The sequence below is a fragment of the Ovis aries genome, chromosome 26 (assembly GCF_016772045.2).
Source record: "Ovis aries strain OAR_USU_Benz2616 breed Rambouillet chromosome 26, ARS-UI_Ramb_v3.0, whole genome shotgun sequence".
Lineage (NCBI taxonomy): Eukaryota > Metazoa > Chordata > Mammalia > Artiodactyla > Bovidae > Ovis > Ovis aries.
The window spans coordinates 39380390-39393519 of NC_056079.1; the positions used below are offsets into that span (position 1 = coordinate 39380390).

The 13130-nt window shown below is 44.1% G+C and overlaps 1 protein-coding gene and 1 pseudogene across 5 annotated transcripts in view; one reads left to right on the forward strand and one right to left on the reverse strand.

Annotated features, from left to right (window-relative positions):
• The window catches only part of NGLY1 (N-glycanase 1), a 61216-nt gene that overhangs the window by 24801 nt on the left and 23285 nt on the right, over positions 1-13130 (forward strand). For all 5 annotated transcript variants that reach the window (XM_042241490.1, XM_027962669.2, XM_042241491.1 and 2 more), the window contains one exon: positions 6637-6802. In XM_042241490.1, coding sequence (XP_042097424.1) covers positions 6637-6802 — 166 coding nt within the window. The remainder of the gene's footprint in view (positions 1-6636; positions 6803-13130) is intronic.
• On the reverse strand, positions 2014-3435 carry LOC105605269 (actin-related protein 2/3 complex subunit 1A-like; annotated as a pseudogene).

Genomic DNA, 13130 nt, shown 5'->3' on the forward strand with positions numbered 1-13130 from the left:
ACATTTTAAACTCCCATTTGTACCCCAAATAACTTTAACCGTTAAGCAGTTAACTATTGCCTTATGTACATGGTTACCCAGCTGCTATAATTGCTGTGCAATCAGCAAACTACTATTTTTATGACGTTTTTTCTTTGGCATTGTGCCAAAGAAATAAGGCAAGAAAATAACCTTTATTGTTCAAGATCGTTTTCATGCCATTAAATACCACAGTGAAGGGGGTAATTTCCAGAGCAAAAAATACTAAATTGAAAATAAAAATTCTTTGGCTGAGTTCTTACCTTCCCAGCAAACGAAACTCTGCTTGTGAAAAGGAAAAAAAAAAAAAAAAAAAACAACCATAAAGGTCTCATCTTTATAGGAATTCTCTCAAATGGAAATGGAAAGCAGTTATTCTCCAATGAACAATAAATAAAGTAAGAATGGACACGTTCCACTTGCTTCTGGGTCAGTTCTGGTAGGACTTGCTCTTCCTGCTGTGAGTGCCCTGGGTTTCCCGCCCCCAGGTCTGCCCCAGCTCTTCGTTCGTCTGCTGCTGGAGTAAGTGTGTCTGCAGCTGCTGAAGGCCAGCCCCTCCTCTGTACCTGTGTTCCTCTCCTCCACTCTCTGCGGGGTCACAGGTGGGCTGTGCAGTCGTGACCTGCCCCTTTTCTTGGAGATTCTTCTCAGTGGCTTTGAAACATTGCTTTAGGCCAGTTTTCATCTAAGTTTGGACCATTGTTGTTAGAATAGCCTGGGTATGCAGTATTCCTAGGCAAACCCCAGACTGGCTGAACCAGGAGAGAGGGAACTTGGAAACGTGCATTCTTCACAAACAGGTCAGTGGTTACAAGCATTTCCTGTAAGCTCTTAGACACAAGCCAGCACACAAATATCGCTAGATCGTGCCTTCCTGTATTTCTCATTTCCTCTTCACTGCAAGTTTCAGGGGGAGTCCCCAGTAGCCACCCCTGTCTTTACTCCTCATGTTTGTCTAGCAGGTTTCCACACTTTATGTGCCCCTTCAGCAAAATATTGCTGAGCGTGTCCTCTCAATATATATTTAGTTGTTTCTAAATTGTATACTTAGATTAGTGTGCCATTGTACTGGATACATTATAAAGCAGTGTACAGGAGCAGCAGAGGATGAAATGGTTAGATAGCACCACAAACTCGATGGACACAAATCTGAGCAAACTCTTTGAGAGATAGCAGAGGACAGAGGAGCCTGGCGGGCTACAGTCTACGGGGTCTCAGAGCTGGACATGACTTAGCGGTTGAGCAACAACAAAAGAGGAGATAGGAAATAAGTAGTATTTTTAATTTAAAAGAATGATTTAACATTATCATTCAACGAATGTAGACCTAAGTGTATATTTTAAATGCTCTTTTGATAATTTTGAATTTGGGAGGCTCACTTTATCAGATCTGAGGAGACTGTGATCTCTTTTCACATTAAAGTTTGGCTCTTGAAGGGGCTCATACTGAAAAAAAGACACATTAGTCCATTAGTCCTACCGTTTCTTCTTGTACACACTCCACACATTCTTACGTAAGTATTAGCCTTATTGCTTTGAAATCCTTTTTAAGTCTTTAGGTCTTTGAAATCCTTTTTAAGTCAGGTTGAGGGTTAATTTAGTAAAAACTACATAATATAATCTGCAAAGCCACTGAACCAGGCACATTTGAACTGCAGAAGCTTGTAGTATGGTGAGACCAAAAGTAGGAGTGAGTATGCCCCTGGGTACCCTCCACTCTGTGGGACTTTCTTCCCTCGGGACGGCTTCTGTAGCTGGGGAGGGGCCATCACTGATCCACATGCTCAATGTTGTAATAACTTAGCGTAATTTGGGGGCACAAATGATATAAATAGCAGTTGTAATATTTTCTGTCTGTATTCCCGCAGACCACTTTGTATAGCTCCTGGACCATCTTGGGACACCACTTAAACCGCTGAGTCTCCTACGCTTCATTTTCCTTATTAACACTGTTGCAGAATTTATTTATTTATTTGTTTGTTTGTTTATTTACATATTCAGTGTTTTTATTTATTTTTTTTTTTTTAGCAGACAATTTACATACCTCCCCACCCCTTCCTTTAAGTTAGTGTTGACAACGTTCCATAATAAACTACTTAAAGAGAAGCTTTGGTCAAGAATGGAATGAAATTACAAAACGAAACAACCCCCCAAACAAAACCCAAATCACTGCTGCTTTAAAAATAACCAACACTTTCACCAATTATATTCAAACAAAACACACCACGAGGTTTGCGCCATGTGCGTCTTCAGTGTTTCCTGGCGGCGGGCTCCCCTCCCCGTGACATGGCAGTGCTGCCCCAGCACAGCCGGTCCGTCCTCATGCTGGGTCTGGAGGCTCGCTCAGCTTCACATTATCCGAAGACCCTGGATGGAAGACTCTAAGGTCTTGAAATCCTAAATGGTCATGGCCCCGTCGATGCCGGTAGTGCAGAACTTGCGACAATCTTGCTTGTCCACCTTGTAAATAGACACTTGAGTAATGCTGTTCTGGTGCAGCGTCTCCAGGGCCTGTTGCGGTCCTCGGTCATGGCCCGCTTGTCCATGTTGCGGAAGCGCTCCATGGCCGACATGTTGCGCTGGATGCTCTGTTTGGGGATGTCCAGCTTGGAGACGAAGGTCAAGTAGCCGCGGTCGTCGTAGTTAAAGAGCACGGGGCAGCAATCGTGGCCAGCAGCCACGACGCTGTTCTCTGAGACGAACGACACACTCAGGAGGGGCAGGAACTCTGTCTTCAGAGTTGAGACCTGGACGCTTTTTGAGGCGTCGGCAACGGACACGGTGCTGTCATGGCTGACCCAGGCCAGTCGGCTGCTACTGGCCGAGAAGCTGACCCCATGCACCCAGCCGCCGGTGCTGCTGCCCCCAAACTCGGACATCAGCTGACCGAAAGGCATCTTGCTGCCCCAGGGCGTGCTGGCTGGCTTCTCATCCACTTCTTTAATGTAAGCAGAAAACACTCTGCATTTGAAGTCACAGGATCCCGCGGCCAGCAAGACGTTGTTGGGATGCCAATCCAAGCTGAGGACCGTGGAGCGGATGGGTTTTTTAATGTGCTTGCTCACCCACCAGTCATTTTCAGACTCGAAGTAACAGACAGAGATGAGTCGTGCTCCACTGCCCACAGCAAACTTGTTCTCTAGTGGGGACCACTTGACGAAAGTGGCCGCCCGGTTAATTCTCAGGATCACCAGGTTTGGCTTCCAGATACCATCCTTCTGACTCCACATGTAAGCGTTGCGGTCGGCCCCGCAAGTGACGATACAGTCACTCTTGGGAGCCCAGTCGATACCTGTGATGTGTCCATTGTGTTCCTTGAGTTCATGGGCTTTCACCCACTGGCCCCCGTTCTTATAGATGTGGACCTTGTGATTATTGGGGCTAAGGGCGATCTGGGTACAATCCCTGTTCCAGGCATGACAGGTGATTGGCTCCAGTAAAAACTGATGCAGGGACATTATTCTTAGCGTTTTCAAAGGATAGAAAGCTGGGATTGGGGCCGTCCGGACGGGCTCAGAGTGTTGAATCGCGGACTCTGGTCAGTCGATGCGGACAGGCTCCAGCGGGTGCGGGCGGAGGACCGAGGCCTGTTGCAGAATTTATTACTGAGATCATCGCTGGTCTCCGTGCCCCTAAATTTAGTGGACTTTTTTGGGTTCACTTTTACTTGACCATCCATACTTTTCAGCTCAATTGACCATTTCCTGGTTTTTTCCCTCCTCTTTTAAGTGGTTCGACCATTGACCCAGTTGCTCTTACTGAAAATCTGTGGGTCATCCCTTGACTGCATGGTTCAGTCAGTGGGACCTGTTGATTCACTTCCTCTGTGATTCTGAATCCATTCACTTTTCTACCACCTCGGTCCCCTCCTGGTTCAAGCCTCTGCTCCCTCAGAGCTCAGCAGTGGTTCCCCTGTGGGTCTCCTGAGACCTGCTTTCTCACTACCTCAGCTGGAAGCTTGGAGAACATGAAGCTGGCCGTTTTACTCCCTTGCTCCTTAGGTCTCAGACAGCTCTCCGTACAGCGGGAAGAGACAGGGAAGACCTGGCTGCCACCCAGCCCAGCTGCCTGCTTGGTGCGCTGCGCTCCAGACACCCTGACTTTCTGTCTGATCCCCCCCCTTGGCATGCTCCCTAGCTACCTACCTGCACGTTATCCCCTCTTCACAGGAATGGTCTTCTCCCTTCCCTGGTCACCAGCTGCTTCTCATCCTTCGTATTTTATTACAGTATCACTTCTCCAGGGAGGTCTCATTAGAGCCCCTGTCAGGCAGTTACACTGTTCCTGTGTTTGCTTTATAGCTCTTCCCATACATATGAATAAACTAGCCGTTACATCCCCCATATCTAACAGATCATAAAGACTCTTTAAATATTTGAGTAAATTGGCATTGTTGTAGCAATATTTGTTTCTATGTCCATAGACTCATTATCCTGTGAGGATAATGCCCTTGTCTGGCTTGGCCTCTATCATTTTTCTATCATCTAATACATTTACACACAAACACAGAATGTGTTGGCTTAATGTGAAGATTCTGTCGTCATTTGTTCAGTGTCTTTCCCCCTTAGACCATAGAGTGATTGTCTGTTTTGTGCACACATGCCCAGTGCTTCGTATATTGACATTATAGTCAGTATTTGGTATTTTTAAATTAGCCTATTTCTGCCTTTTTCTATACACATTTAATCCATTCCTATTTATGGTAGTTCTAATATCTTTAAACTTATTTCTGACATTTTGTGTTTTGTATGTCCTTGTTTTTTCTTTTTTCTTCTATTTTTGTTTAAATGGATCAAGTTTTATTCCATTATTTTCCCTCCAAAAGTTAGAAAATTAAATATCCTCTTTTAGTCTTCTAATTACTGTCTTAAATTTTTTAATGCAAACATTATTTTCTATTTTTCTAGCATCTGTTCCCATCCCTGCCACCTTTCTTATGTGATTTTGCTTTTTAATTATTTATTTATAGCAAACAGAACTTAAGTTTTACTAGTTTGTTTAGTTTTTATTTAACTCACTTCTGCTGCTTTTATCCTGGGTTCTACTCTATGGTGTTCTATTTATTTACATTGGTTCTATTATGTTTTGGGGAGACAGTAACTTTTATAATAATTTTTTAAAACAGGATTTGGGAGTGATGTATTTTCTGCATTGTTACAGATCAGAAAATGTGTTGTTTTGCTCGTCTTTGTAATTAGTTTACCTGGCTATGCATTGTATGTTCTCATTTTCCCTCAATATTTCAGAGATTTTGCTTCACTGTTTCCAGTGAGATGTCTGATATCATTGAAGGCTTTTAGTATTTTGTTTTTATCTTTACCATTGTTACAAAATGTCAGTATTAGTTTAGTCTTTGTTCCCCCCACACCCCGTTCATACTGGCTCGCTCTTTAACCCTCGGAAATTCCCCATTATTTCTTTGAGAAGTGTTTCTCTTCCATTTTTTTCTACTTTAGTTTCTAGATATTTCCTGTTAGCTGGATTTGGGAAGTTCTGAATTTATCCTTAGTGTCTTTGTCCTTTTGTACCGTATTATCAGAAAACGCCTCTTCTCAGTCTTCTAATTGATTGATCGCACACGGTGTTTGGCTTGCTGCTTGACGCACCACCTGTGCTTTCTTCTTCATTTCAGTGTTGAAGTTTTTAGTTTCCAAGGTCTGTAGGTGCCTTTCTGTGGCTTGAGTGCACCCTTGAGCCTCCAAGGGTGGGCGTCTTCTAGTCTCTTCTGCATTTGCTGCCCTTGCTGCAGCGTTCCTTCTGCTGCTGTTGACCCCAGTGCTCCGTCCCAGCAGTGCTGGGTGTTGGGGGCTCACAGGGATCTGAGAGCTCCTGCTAGCCTGTTGGTGAGCAGTGCGTCTGGTCCTGATGACTGAGGGGGAGGGCAGGACATGCCACCAGGTGGGCTGTGCCAGACCAGCACGGGTTCTGAGCTGGGACACCTCTTTCCTTTATAAACCTGGTCGTCCACCCTCACTGCTCAGAGATACCCCTTTTTTGTGGAGAAGGAGTGACCACAGTGTTGGGCTGTCCCTGCTGCAGAACCTGGCAGCCTGCCTGACATTTACTCCAAGACCCCCTCCAGCTCTGTGAAGCCTCCCACCCATCCCTCCTCGGGATTATTTTCAGAACTTTGTTTAGTTTTATTACCACTTTCTCTAGATGGCATATTGCCATTGTTTGTTCCTTTTGTCCATTTGTACCTGCCTTTCTTCTTTCAGGAATTTCTCAAAATTCCTGATCCCTTGAGATCAGTCCTCCTTAGCTAATACTGTATATAAAGGAAAAAATTATATTTATCGGGACTTGAAGTGGAAAGAGCAGGCAGAAGCACTGCTCAGAGTGCTATCTTGATCCAAGCTGTGGTCAAGAGTTCAACATTTCCCTGTTTAAATACATCCTCAGTAACATCTATTCAAATGAAAATATAGACATATCTTAGACTGTGATACAGATGTGGCTATCTTCTAGTACTAATTTTGTAAAGGTTTTCAGTATAATTATTATATTTCAGTGAATCTGTACATTCCTTTATCTATAAACTCATAGAACCAGTATTTTTTATTATATTATTTTTATAGCATATGAAGAAAAGCTAATTTCATTGTTTTCTTTCTGTTAGGTTGCTGACAATTCAGTCATTCTAAAAGTTCTTCGGTCCAACATTCAGCATGTACTGGTCTATGAGAACCTTGCTCTCCAGGAGAAAGCGCTGGCTTGTATTCCAGTCCAAGAACTGAAAAGGAGATCACAAGAAAAGTTGTCTAGAGCCAGAAAATTGGATAAAGGTAATGGCTTTATATAACCATTCATTGCTAAATATGCATCATTACTAAATCAACAAAAATGCTGAAATGGTGCCCTTTACTGTATACATTGTAAATAGGTAACCCAGTTCTATTTGGATTTTTAAGAAGTACAACAGTAGTATAATTTTTTATTGCATACACCTCATGCACACTGCAGATGGTGACTGCAGCCATGAAATTAAAAGATGCTTACTCCTTGGAAGGAAAGTTATGACCAACCTAGATAGCATATTCAAAAGCAGAGACATTACTTTGCCAACAAAGGTCTGTCTAGTCAAGGCTATGGTTTTCCAGTAGTCATGTATGGATATGAGAGTTGGACTGTGAAGAAAGCTGAGTGCTAAAGAATTGATGCTTTTGAACTGTGGTGTTGGAGAAGACTCTTGAGAGTCCCTTGGACTGCAAGGAGATCCAACCAGTCTATTCTAAAGGAGATCAGTCCTGGGTGTTCTTTGGAAGGACTGATGCTGAAGCTGAAACTCCAGTACTTTGGCCACCTCATGCGAAGAGTTGACTCATTGGAAAAGATTCTGATGCTGGGAGGGATTGGGGGCAGGAGGAGAAGGGGCCGACAGAGGATGAGATGGCTGGATGGCATCACCAATTCAATGCACATGAGTTTGGGTAAACTCCGGGAGTTGGTGATGGACAGGGAGGCCTGGTATGCTGCAATTCATGGGGTCACAAAGAGTCGGACATGACTGAGCAACTGAACTGAACATGCACACATCTGTTAAAATTTTTTAACTCAAATAATGTATTTTTAGTTTAATCATTGGCATGTGATTTTTTTAAAGATATAATATCACTGGAACTTTAGTCCATGAAATATGTAATGGCATTGTTAGTGAATTTTAATGTGAATCTGAGAAAAAGCTTATTCAGAATGAATTCATGTGATTCGACCACTGACTCCCTTTAACTGGCAGTTACTGCTGTAGCGTGTGCATGTAGAAGCCGACTGACTGCCTGGGTATAGCTTGAGCTCCACCTCTCACCTTGCATCATTGAGCAAGGAATTTCATCTCCCTGCTGGTTTCTTCATTCAGTAACAGGAATGACAATTCTCAGAAATAGCTAGACTAGTGCATGTGAATGGTTCAGAGCAGTGCCTGCCACATTCATCAGCCGGTGCTTTGTTGTTTTCATGAATAGTCTTAGGATTTTAGTTGTTAAATTTTTCCAGCTTCAGCATTTTTACTTTGAATTTTTATATAATTTTTTTTCTGTGAACTCATTTCCTAATACTATATTTTCTAGGGGTGTTCTGTAATATTCTTTTGGTGGTTGATCTAGTATGCAATAAACCCCCTTTTTTTTTTTTCCCAGTTTATAAAAAGCTGTTATTTTACATTGAAGTAGAGTTGATTTACAGTGTTGTATTACTTTCAGGTATCCAGCAAGGTGGCTCAGTTATATATGCATATGTCTTACTCTTTTAGATTATTTTCCTATTTATATTATTACAGAGTGTTGAGTAGAGTTCTGTGTGCTGTACATAGGTCTTTGTTTATCTATTTTATATATAGTGGTGTGTATATGTTAATTCTGAGTTTCTAGTTCATCTCTCCCTTAACTCCACAAGCATTATACAGCTTTCCGTATAGTGCAGGTAAGTTTAACAGAATGTCTCAATTCTTCCTTCCCATCCCTTGAGACCCTACCGTCCTTCATTTCACGGAACTAGACTCTGTCGTCACCCAGTAGACTAAGAGTGAGAAATTTTGTGTTGCCTTCGTTCATTCATTCATTTGGACACTCCTCCAGTATGCAGGCCTGAGTTTTCTTCCTTCTGAAGAACAACCTCTTCTACTGTTCCTTTCAGGGCAGGTATTCTGGAGGTGAAGCCCCTCAGTTTTTCTCTGCCTAGGAAAGTCTTTATTTCTCCTTTGCTATTGAAGGATAATATCACTGGGATGTAGAATTCTAGGTTGGTGGGGCTTTTTCCTTTCTGTCAGTGAGACTTGATTCTCTCTGCTGTTGCCTGCTTGTGTATGATGAGAAGTCTGCAGTAATTTCTGTCTCTGTACTCAGAACCTTCACCAACCCCATCCCCAGCTTTGTGCAGGATTCTCTCTCCATTGTTCGTTTTCTTCAGTTTGAGTGTGACATACATGGATGTTATTTTTTGGTATTTATCCTACTGCTGTTTCCTGAGTGTCCCAGATCTGTGTTTTGGTGTCTTATTAATCTTGGAAGATCCTCGGCCATTATTATTTCAAATGTCTCTTCTGCTCCTTTCTGTCTCTCTTTTCCTTCTGATACTCCAAAATAGGGTATCCTGTTATACTCTTATTTATCAACTGTTTCCACTTCTGTTTGATGTGCTTGGCCGTTATGAGAATTCTCCCGCCGTCATTGCATGTTGTGGGTGTTTTGTTCCTTTGTTTTCATTCTCTTTCTCTTTGACGCCCAGATTCTGGCGGCTCGTCTTCAAGGTCAGTGATCTCTCCTTGGCTGTGTCCAGTCTGCCGATGAGCCCATGAAACACATTATTTCTGTAACAGTTTTTGCTTTCTTCTCGTCCTTCTGCTTATACTGTGCATCTGTTCTTACATGTGGTCTCCCTTTCTCATTAGAGCCCTGAGCATGTTAATCATAATTACTTTAAATTCTGTAATTCCAGAATCTGTGCTGTATATAAGTGGTCCTGATGCCTGTTTTATCTCTTCAGACTTTTTTCTTGTGTTTTAGCCTGCTTTGTAATTTTTTGTTGAAAGTTGAGTATAATGTGTTGGGTAATGGGAACTGAAGTGAAGAGGCCTTTTGTGGAAGGCTTATGTGTCCACTCAACTCGTTTAACTACACTGTTTAATGCTTGGTGTGAGTGTCGGGGCCTTCAGGTTCCTCTGGTGTGCTTGGGGCCCTCTGTGGTGTCCAGGCCTCCCTGAGGACTCCTCCTGAGCTCATCTCCCTCCTGCAGATGCCTTCTTGTAATCGTGCCCTGTTGCTGTACTGGGGTCCTGTTGGTGGCGAGGCATGGGGAAGGAGCATCCTACAGCCTTGGGGCTAAGTCTCCGTGTTGTAGGGACCTGTGTTCAGGAGCCTGGGTCACCCCCACAGTGAGACAGGAAGGCCGGAGGGACCTAGAGTCAGGGAAGTCTGGGGCTTTAACGTGAGTAGGGCAGAAGGTATGCAGCGGGTAGTGTGCATTGTAGTGTGAAAATCAGAAGAGACTGGGCTTTTGTGTTTTAAGTTTATGAAAGATACGTTGGATTTACAACCTGAGATGCCAAAGGACACGTGAAGGTAGGGAAGAGGGACTTTGCTGGAGGTGCAGGGAGCAGTGTGCGCGGGACTGCGGCGGCAGGCGTCGGGGGAAGGGTGCACGGTGCGGTCTGCTTGTGTCGGGTTGGGGGAGACACGTGAGGTGGGCCAAGACCATGTTTTGTTTGACATTGAATTTCAGGCAGAGCAGAGCATGCTGAGTTTATATTTCTGATCTTTCAAAAAAGAATTAGAGGTGAAATGAAACAAAGGACTTGTAATGAGGTTTTGAAGTAGAGAATAAGGACCAAGGAAATTTGAAGGATGAACGCATCTTAGAAGGCTAATGCTATGGCGTTAGCATGATTGAACTTAGAGCAGAAGTGCTAAATGACCTGTTCTCTAGGCAGGAAGAAATACGATGACTTCTCAGGAACGTCAGATGTTCTTGATGACTTCAGTCAGAGGGTTAGGCACCGAAGCATTAAGCAAGGGAAAGAGAGGGTGCCCTTCAGGAAAATCAGCCTGGCAGTCACTTGTAAGATAAATAGAATCAAGAGGGTACAGGAGAGAAGAATTCAAGCACAGTAGAAATAGAGTTTCCCTAAGAGGAGTAAGGCATGCAGTGGATGAGAATGCAAGGGAAGCGGTGGGTGTGTGAGTTGTCGGGGTGCTTGCGCGTGATTGGACATGGAGTCGGGGGTGTGGAAGGAAAATGTGCAAGAGGACCGCCTCTCTCTGAATTGTAGTCAGTGTGGACAGGCTTTGAAAGGAGCTGAGGGGTCTGCGTTCAGGCCCCTGCTGGACATCAGCTGGGCCCCCACGTGAAAATGTAGGCCTGGAGCTATTTTGAAAGTCACACCTTGACCTACACTTCACCGTGACAGGTGAAGCCATGCAAGTGAGTGAGATCACCCAGGTTGAGAAGACAAGGCAGCAGGGAGAAGGGGGGGATTGCAAAGGTTCTAGAAAGAAAGGTAGCATTGGAGGGTATTTACATTTAAATTAATTTATATTAAATGACAATTAAAAATTGAGTTCTTCAGTTGGATTCAATACATTTCAAGTACTCAGAAGCCATCATTAGTAGCAACCCTATTGGATAGTGTAGGTATGAATTATTTCCATTATTACCAAAAGTTCTATCAGATGGTTGCTGTTCTGACCTGTCTGAGCTCTTAACCTGAACAGACAGGGCTCCACTTGGAATTCTCTGAGTCATAGTTAAGGATCTTGCATAACCAGGGAACACTGACCCTCTCTCTGTGATGTGCTTGTTCCTAGCATGCACTGTCTCCCAGGAGGACACAGACTCGGAAGCAAAAGTGTGCTGTGTTCCCCTCCTCCCATCCCGACTGTTTGCTGAACAGTGATGACTCTCAGTGATACTATGAAGCTTGTTAGTTCGCTGAGTTTCTGTCATTTATTCCAGTATTTACTGAGCACCTACTGTGTAGCAAGCTCAGCTGCTGAAGAGATGGCAAACAAAGTCCCTGTCATCGTGGGTGAGAAAGCCAGAGACAGCTCCTCAGATCTGGCAGGTGGTGAGTCGTGCTGGGGAGACAGGCCAGGAAGACGGAAGAGAGCGCACGCAGGGTGCTCTTGGGGGAGGGTCGTCAGGAAAGCTTCCCTTGAAGCAGTGATTCCTTTTCTGGTGGAGGCCCTGCCAGCTGCACGGGCTCCCTGTGCAGGCATGAGCGCGCCGTGCTCAGGGGCTGCAGAAGAAGGAACACGACCAAACGCAGTCAGGGAGACAAAGGGGGTCTGTTCGCTCCCTCCTGTGGCTGCTGGCACAAGTTATCACAAACTTTGTTCCTTAAGGCAGAAGTGTACTGTCTCACAGTTGTGAAAGCCAGAAGCCCGCCATCCACATCCCTCGGCAAACATCAGGGTGTTGGTGGGGCCACACTCCCTGGAGGCCCTGGGGAGACTCTTCCCTGCCTCTGCCAGCCTCTGGGGGCCGCCTGCAGTCTTCGGTTTGTGGCTGCATCACTCCCGTCTCAAAGACCAACATCTTCAAATCCTCCTCCTCTGTATAGTCTCCCACTGCTTCCCTCTTGAAGGGATGCATGTGATGCACTGAGGGTCCACATTTAGTAACCTGGGGAATCTCCTTACCTCAGAGTCCTTAACTTCATCATATCTACAGAGGCTTTCTTTTTTTTTCCCCACTTCACGGTGACATTCACAGGCTCAGGGGTTAGAATATATATGTCTTTGGGGGGCCATTTTCAGCCTCCACATGGGCCAGCTGCAAAAATAAAAGAGACTTTGGGTTGCATTCTGAATGAGATAGAAAATCATTGGAAGGTTTCAAATGACATGAGCTGCCTTGTGTTTTTAAAAAGATTACTTTGCTGTAGGGACTCAGTGGAGAAGCAGGATGGCAGTGCTGTTTCTCCAAAAGTTCATCTTTGGAAATGAACATTCACCGATATCTCTTTGTTGAGAAGTTTTCATATTGTACAGGAAAAGCTAAGCTCTTCTTGCCAGTCAGTCTACCCTCTTACTCCACATTTAACAGCTGTTATCATGTGATGTGTTTCTTTTCACATCTTTTTCTGTTTACTTACATCCGTAAGTAGTTAGTTATATATAAAAGTAAACTGTTTGTGTTGCAGAGTTTACACACAGTGTGTCGTCTCTTATGTGTGCAGCTCCACGATGCTTTTCTCACACGTCTTGGAGGCCGCTGCCCTTCTGCCCGTGCCTGCAGTGCGCACATTGCCACTCGTACTGTGTCCCAGTGCTCCACGGATGGACATTGAGAGGGGGACCAGTGTCCTCTATTCTCAAGGCTTCCAGGGGAAATCCTTGGAAAGCATGCCTGCCTACCTGAAGGAATGTTTCCCTGGGATGGATGTAAAAGTATCAAGGGCATGTGATGCTTCTGTACTACAGTGGGTCCCTGGCAAACAGGCTGTCTTCCAACTTGTAACAGAAGTGTCTGAGAGTGTTTGTTTCCACTTAATGAAATTATTGAACTTTCCTTATGGACTTTGCTAATTTTTCTAATGATTTTGTAAATATTCTTCCTGATTTATAGACATTCTTTATATATTCTGGATACTTTTCTTTGTTAGATGCATTACATTTTGTT